The sequence below is a fragment of the Echinops telfairi genome, unplaced genomic scaffold, assembly GCF_000313985.2.
Source record: "Echinops telfairi isolate 266 unplaced genomic scaffold, ASM31398v2 ScPeMD7_7425;HRSCAF=8463, whole genome shotgun sequence".
In the NCBI taxonomy this organism is placed as follows: domain Eukaryota; kingdom Metazoa; phylum Chordata; class Mammalia; order Afrosoricida; family Tenrecidae; genus Echinops; species Echinops telfairi.
Window position 1 is genome coordinate 8,953,974 of NW_022111325.1, and position 7,869 is coordinate 8,961,842.

Consider the following 7,869-nt stretch of genomic DNA (forward strand, 5'->3'; position numbering starts at 1 on the left):
ACACACACTCACTCCGGAACGCTTGAAAGCTCATCCATCAAACATCTTCCTTCACATCCTTCCTCAAATGCCTCCTTCTAGAAAGGCTTCTCTTAGTTATCCTCTGAAAAACTGGATTTTCTCCATTCCCACTCCAGCACTCACTCTCTCCCTTATCTGATTTATTTTTTCTCTAGCACTTAAGGAGCCCTGGTGATGTAGTGGTTATGCTTTGGGCTGCGATTCACATCGTCAGCAGTTTGAAACCACCAGCATCTTCGTGGAAGATTTCTACTCACGTTAAACTGTTACTCTGTAAACAGTTACAGTCTTGGAGACCCACGGGGGGTGCTGTGAGTCAGCATTGACTCGATGGCAGTGAGTTTGGTTTTGGTTTATCACTATTTAACATATTAATAACAAGTCATTCATTTCCTTGTCTGCCTACTATAATAGTGAACGCCGTCTGGGCAGGGATTTTGTTTGCTTTATCCTAGCACAGATCAATATTGGTAAATAAATTTTGATGTTTTTCTTAGTCTCTCTGATCTCAAGACTTGCTTCTTCAAAGGCTAAGAAAGTGCACCTAGTAATAGGTTTTAAGGATATGGTAGGTGGGTTTAAGGGAAGGGCACCTTCAAACTTCCATGAATATCTTTTTTTTTTCCAGCTGAACACCAAAACATCCCCTACAACAAACCAGGCACGTGGCTCGGAGGAAAAGGGTGAGTAGGTCTGAGCTCGGCAGTCAATTGGCCAGTTGCATAAAGGGGCATGGAACACATTGGACTGTAAGTCCGAAGTTTCTAAGGCCATGTGTTATAGGAAAAGGAATAGGAAGAAGAGAAACAAAGCTATGTTAGAGTTACTATGTCTATAGGCTATTCTCCATTTTTTCCTAAGAAGTAAGCCTATCCATATTTACTCTTTGATTTTAGAAACTGAGTCTGAGGTGGTTGCAGGAGGCAAACCTAATGGTAAGAAGAAACTGCTCAGGTTATCTCAGCTACTTTCTCCATCAAAACTTGAGGACAGCTGTGGAAAGTGACTGAGCTCTAGAGTGCATTGTACGGTAGGATGTAGAAATAAGTGGTAATCGAAGAATTTTTCAACTTGATCCAAGATAGCAAACCTCCCCTAAGGAGCTTAGCTAATTCCCATTCAATTTACCTGGCTTTTAGGAGAATTATCAGGCATTCTTAATCCTAACGAAGATGAGGAACCCCACTGAGTTCAACAGAAAGTAGACCTTAACCTCTGTGTTAGGGGCAGAAGAATGGGGTCAGGAAGGTTAGATTCATTCATTAATGAGTCTCCCAACTATCTGCAGGGAAAGCTGATAATGCCAAGAAGGCGGAGGAAGAAGAGGAGATTGACATTGATCTGACAGCACCGGAAACAGAGAAGGCGGCTCTTGCCATTCAGGGCAAGTTTCGGCGATTCCAGCAAAAGAAAAAGGATCCCAGCTCCTGAATGACCAACCTCGCCCTTCACCCTGCTCCCATCTCCCGCCTTCTCCACAGCCCTAACTCCTATGTATTTTGTCCCTTTGTCCCTCTGGCCTCCGTTGAGGCAAGTCCAGTTTTCTCTGGTCCCTTCAAGCCATCACAGCAGTAGAGGCACAAGGAACATGAGAAAGATAAAGACTTGAGTTGGCATCCACTTGGCTAAGGCTGGACCACTTTCTCCTGGGCATAGTGCACTTTGATCATTACCATTGTCTGCCTTTTGGGGTTGAGGAGGACACTTTGAGATGGAGGGAAGGGCCCCAGGCAATATGGGGAGGGAGAAAGCCCTCAGGGTAGGGGGCCAGAGAGTGGGGCATATGCACTGTTCTGCCAATTGCAACATTGCACTTCAGATAACACTTCTTCCCACCACCACCTCCAACTCCTCTCCTAAGAGCTAATCCACAATGGGGACTTGAGTCTCCCTTTCCCCCAGGCAGACCTAAATCAAGCAGTTTACCACATTAGTGCATGTTGAGTAGCTTAGCTCCAAGGCAGGGGGACTGGGCCTGATAGAGGCAAGGAAAAGTTTCCTTTATCCTCTAGTCTAGAACCTAAGGGGCAGAGAGGGTGAAGATGCTCAAGGGGCCACAGACAAGGAAGTGAGAAGGTTTAGAGAGGGAAAGGAAAGGAAAGGAAAGGGAGATCTCGGGAGGCACAAGTTCCTGCAGGTAAAAGTGTATGACATGAAGGCTTCTTGGGGTATATGCACTGTTCCACCAGTGGCTTCCTCATCCCTACTTGTACCTCCCAAGTCTAGTCATCCCCAGAGGCCACACAGATTAAGTGACCCCTGTAATTCCCACCTGATCCGCTGTGGAGTCAGGACAGAAATGGAATAGTCACTCATCTGTGACTTTAGCATGTTTAATAATTATAACAATAAAAAAACCCTCTAATGGGTCCATTTAACTTCTGTTTTTCTGTTTATATTTAATGTACACCTGAGCTGGCCTTAGAAACTGTGTAGAACAACTCATGGATCTCACGTGGCTCAGAAAACAGGCTGCCTGCGGAATTTCAGACTGAAGCCGACCTCTGCCTCCCTTCCCTTGACCTTGCTCTCACCTTGATTCACCGCCCACTTTGTCTTCATCTGCTACTGTCACCACCCCCATGTGCACCTGCAAGGATGCTCTTCTCCCCTTTCCCTCCCAGCTCAGAACACACTTGGTGCATATATAGCCCTCTGTAAACAGACCCAGTGTTCCTGGCTCCCTATCCCTAAATGATCTATCCTAAACAACCCTCCTCTTATTCCCATTCTACACCTGCCTCCTTTGCCCTCCTCTTACTAACTATGAGCAAAGTTAGAGGAAGACTCCAGGTTAGTAGAGACAACCACTGTTGTGGGGGGAAAGGCCAACCCCCCACAACTAATCATGGGGTTGATAGGCACAATTGTTGGTTGAGATATATAAAGATTACAATAAAGTCATAGCATGAGAGATCAAGGAGAGATTGAAGTAATAAAGTCAGACACATTTCATGATAGCATGCTCACCTCAACCCCGCTTGGTGGTTCTCATGAAGATGGGAGGCTGGAGGGCAGGAGAGAGGGGGAGGGGAAGGAGGACAAGGGGAAAGGGAACAGGGGAGCGGGGACTAGAGAGGAGAGGGAGCCGATGAGAGGCCAAGGGGGATCTTTATTGCTAACCAAGGCTTATACATCTTTGGGGGTGCATGCAAGCCCCCTAATTACAAGTAAAGACATATGTTACAGGAAGGGGTACTATAGGTAATAGAGCAATGAGAGGGGGACAATCTAGGAGTATCCATGCAATAGGAAGAGGAGGGATTGGGGGTACACATGTGACAAGATGGGCAGATCCTAGATTCAGGATGGCAGCCTAACTTTGGATGTCACTGAGCAAGTTTGATCTGTTCTCTGGCTCACTCTAGAAACCATTATCAGTAGGGTATAAACCCACCCTGCAGGGACCAAAGTGATGGCCACAAGCCTTTAGGGAGAAGTAGCTCATTGTCCTTAACAGCATGGAGTGGGCCCTACTTGTGGTGGGACCAGACAGTAGTCTGGCAACTGACTGCCTTCAGGGAGGTAACTTGACAATCATTTACCATTAGCTGCAAGCAGTGTCTAGAACCTAACATATATTTAGGGGAGAGGACTTGGGAGAAATCTTTCTGTTTACCCCCACCCTCGCACACCGTCACTCAGAACATTTAAAATCATGAAATACAGCTTTCAAATGAGCCAGCAGAGCTGAGAAATGACCTCTACGTTACGTGTTGAAACCAGAAGCCAAATGCTTGCTAGAACGGGGAATGCTCCCTCTCCCTCCCTCCTTAGTGTTTACCCTTTCTTTCTTGATACAAGATTACAGAAGTTAAACCACGTAGCACCTATGAGTAGGAAACACATGGCAGTATTTTATATCCCAAGGCTTATCCCTGCATAGCCAGTGCAGGACTACAGGATCTTAGACTTGAATGATGATGGTTCATGGGCTGGCCTGTGGTAAAAGATTTCAAACAGGAAAATGAATATTGACTGGTCAGCTTGGCATCTTTGCTCCTAGGACCCTTAGCCTTCCCTAGACCTTGCTCCAACGTAGAGTCAGCTTTTCCTGCTTCCATCTCTTACTCTGGCACCTAACTCCTGTCCTAGTGGCCTTTTGTGGCAGCTGCCCTCCCTCACCTCTTCACCCTTCTCTCTGCTCCCCTAGCCCTCGCTGAGTTTCCCCTTTCTGGAGTTGTTCTCAGTGGGCGTGGCTCCTGTCGGTTGCTCTATGGACGCCCTCGCCCTGGCCCTCACAGGAATCGCTATGCATCTGCCTGCCCTTCATCATTTTCTCTTTGAATGTAGCCCTTCTGCTCCCGGTGTCTCTGAACATTGAGGACTGTGAGACAGGAAGTTGGCTGTTTATATTTAGATGGAGATCCTGGGAGCCTTTTTTCTGGTTGTTTGGGTGGTGGCTTTATCCCAAGATCTACGACTTCAGAGGAGGCTGAACTCAACCTGTTCATGCCTGCAGGAAAGCTTCCTCATTCCCCGCCCCCATGCTTGCTTCCCTCCGCAGCCGTCCAGCTGGGATGGAGTCGGCACCATCTTCTCACCCACCCTCGGGGCTTCTACACTGATAGTAGTCCTCATACTCTCTAACCATTTCGATTTTCAAGAATGAAGCGAAGGAAGCGCTCCCTATTAGATCATGTCAGAGTACCCTTACTTGCATAGAAACCGACACCAAATTCACTGCCACCGAGTCACTGACTCACAGCGAGCCCCTGTGGGTTTCCCAGACCCTAACTGTTTACACAGGAGTAGAAAGCCCAGTCTTTCTCCCAAGGAGCTGCTGGTGGTTTCAAACTGCCGACGCGTGGATCAAAGCCCGTCGGAACCACTTCACCGCCAGGGCTCCTTTACCTGCCTATAGCGCTCTGTCAACTCAGGTTTCCTCAGAGTTAGCTTCCTTAGGAATCCTTGTCCCCCAAGATGAGGGACTCCCCAGCCTTGTTCTACCCGAGGACATGAGTGAGGATGATATTATTAATAACCAAGATTTGTAAAGTTGTGATTATGTGCCAGAATCTGTTAAGTACTTTCGCACATATGAACTTATTTCATTCTTATAACTCCGTGATACTATGATTATTGTCATTTTACAAACGAGGAAACTGGACCACCAAAATATTAAATGACCTGTGCTGAGCTCAGTGAATATTGAATTAGGACAAGAACTCAGGCAGTTTGGCTCCCAAATCTGTGCTCTGTATACTCTCTTCATAAGGAACCAGGTGAATGAAGGAGGGCCGGTTTGGTTGTCAAGGATGCTGCCCACCTCAGTTAAGGGCAAGCAGAACTTCCCTTAGCTGACTTCAGGCATACCAACCTGATCTCTGGACTCCTGGCTCTCACCCTTGCAAGGACGGACTTACACCCTGGCTTTACATGACTGCTCTGCCTCTCACCACTCCCAGAATTCTGTCTGTGCTTTGAGCACCTCTTCCAGCTACCTGGGACATCCAAAGAATTTGTGGCCCGGCAAGAAAAATGGAAAGGTCAATAGATTCACATTTATGGAACAAAATTAAACAGGCATAAACATCCTGAAATAAAGCCAAACTCTTCTCTAATTTTATTGCTAGAACCGTCGGCTCAATTAACTATCCCTCTAAGCCCGTTATCAATGGGGAATGGAAGTCTATAGGGTTTTTGGTTTGCTTGGGTGTCACAGGTAGGGGTGGGGTGGGCGTGGGGGGAATGAGTGTTCCTAGTATTTGCGGTGTAGAGGCCCGAGATGGTAAGCATTTCAGAACGATCAGATACCGTGGTTGTTAGTTGTCATGGAGTCCATTCTGATTCCCATGCGCAGTAAAACTGCTCCCATCGGATTTCTAAGGCTGTGCCCTTGTGGAGGCAGATCACCAGAACTGTCTTCCACGGCAGCTCTGGGTGAGTTCCAATCACCAAACTTGCAGCTGGTTGTCCAGCACTTAACCATTTGTGTTACCCAGGGACCTGCAGTGACCAGAATAAACCCACTGCCGGTGTGTCAATGCAGACTCCTAACGTCCCAAGAGGAATGAGCAGGACGACTCTATAGGCTTCCAAGAGAGCACAGTTTTAGGTAGCAGACTGCCCCACCTTCCTCCCACCCGTGGAGTGGCTGGTGAGTTTGAACCACCAACCTTTTGATTAGCAGCTGAATGCTTAACCACTGCACCACCAGGGTTCCTTAATAACCAGGAAAAACCCAATCAAAACCAAACTCACTGCCATATATATATGGTTGATTCAGACTCATAGCAACCCTGTGTAGGATTCTAAGACTTTAAATCTTTCAGGGAGCAGACAGCCTCATCTTTCTCCTGTGGAATGGCTGGTGGGTTTAAACGATCTCACCTTTTAGTTGTGTGGTTAGTAGTCCAATGCTTACCTGCGAGTACCACCAGGGCTCTTGTAAGAATCACAATAGTGAGGGGAAAAAAGAAAAGCATTGTCCCACATCCCCAATGACTGCAGAAAGGGACTACAGGCTAGACGCCTGAGGCTAGGCTGGGAGCCCCACTTAATGCAGGACAAACGGGTGGTATCTGAGTTGTGAAGCAGACACGAGAAGTATAACGGCTTGGACTACTGGACAGTGACTTGAGCCCTGCTCCTTGAGTGTGTGTTCCATCAACAGAACACCAAAAGAAAGTAGACGAGGGCTGAGAGCCCGATTGTGCTTTACATCTATTCTTTATTTCCTCTTCCTAGTGGATCGTATTCACCACTTGCCTGGCAGTTTGTCATACAGTGGTGGCTTATGTGTGTTGTGATTCTGGAGGCTATGGCACTGGTATTTCAAATAGCAGCAGGGTCACCCAAAATGAATAGATGTCAGCAGAGCTTCCAGACTAAGAGCAGCCTACAAAGAAGGCATAGGATGTCTACTTCAGAGGGATTCGCCACTGAAAAGCTTATGGATAGCATCAGAACATTTTTCAATATCAAAGACCTAAAGAGTAGAAGCAGAATATTGTCAGCGACAGTGCCAGAGGATGAGTCTCTGGGCAGAAGACACTCAGCATGTGACTGAGCAAGAGCCGCCTTCTCAAAGTAGACCCCAACTATAAGGACATGAATGGAATAAAGCCCTGGAGGCTTTTATTTACTGATAAGGCACGACTCAAAATGAGAACTGTAAAACCCTAGCCCTCTCTGAGTTTCCCCTCAAAATGAGAACTGTAAAACCCTAGCCCTCTCTGAGTTTCCCCTCTTTATATCAGAATTTGGAATGTACGAAGTATGAATCTAGGAAAATTGTAAGTCATAAAAAATGAAATGGAACACATAAAGATTGATATCCTAGGCATGGGTGAGCTGAAATGGACTGGTATTGGCCATTTTGATTCAGAAAAGTACAGTACATGATTGACTGTGCTGGGAATGACCCAATGAAGAGCAAGGTGTTGCATTTCTCATCAAAAGGCACACTTGAAGATCTGTCTTGAAGTATTGGCTTATATCTCTCACCATTCAAGGAAATCCAATCACTACAACCATTCAAACTTATGCACAATTACTAAATTGAGTGATGAAGAAATTGATGAATTCTTTCAATGTCCCCAGTCAGAAATTGAGCAAACGTGCAATCAAAAATGCACTGATAATTATTGGCAATTAGAATTCAAAAGTTGGAAACAAAAAGGAAGGAACAGTAATTGGAAAATACAGTCTTGGCGATAGAAAGGAAGCTAGAGATCACAACAGAATTTTGCAAGACCAACAGCTTGTTCAAAGCAAATACCTTTTTTCTCTCTTTTTAAAAAAAATCATTTTATTAGGGGCTCACACAACTCCCATCACAGTCCATACACACATCAATTGTGTAAAGCGCATTTGTACATCATTCTCAAAACATTTTCTCCCCAC

At 46.1% G+C, this 7,869-nt stretch overlaps 1 protein-coding gene across 2 annotated transcripts in view; it reads left to right on the forward strand.

Moving 5' to 3' along the window:
- PCP4L1 (Purkinje cell protein 4 like 1) overlaps positions 1-2,399 on the forward strand; it is a 28,866-nt gene extending 26,467 nt beyond the window's left edge. Inside the window, exons 1-3 of one of the 2 annotated variants that reach the window (XM_004716563.2) lie at positions 241-357; positions 650-704; positions 1,310-2,399. In XM_004716563.2, coding sequence (XP_004716620.2) covers positions 352-357; positions 650-704; positions 1,310-1,452 — 204 coding nt within the window. In that variant the 5' untranslated portion in view covers positions 241-351 and the 3' untranslated portion in view covers positions 1,453-2,399. Of the gene's footprint in view, positions 1-240; positions 358-649; positions 705-1,309 lie in introns of those variants that run through there. The other variant, XM_045298525.1, reaches the window with a different exon arrangement.
- Positions 2,400-7,869: the final 5,470 nt, after the last annotated feature.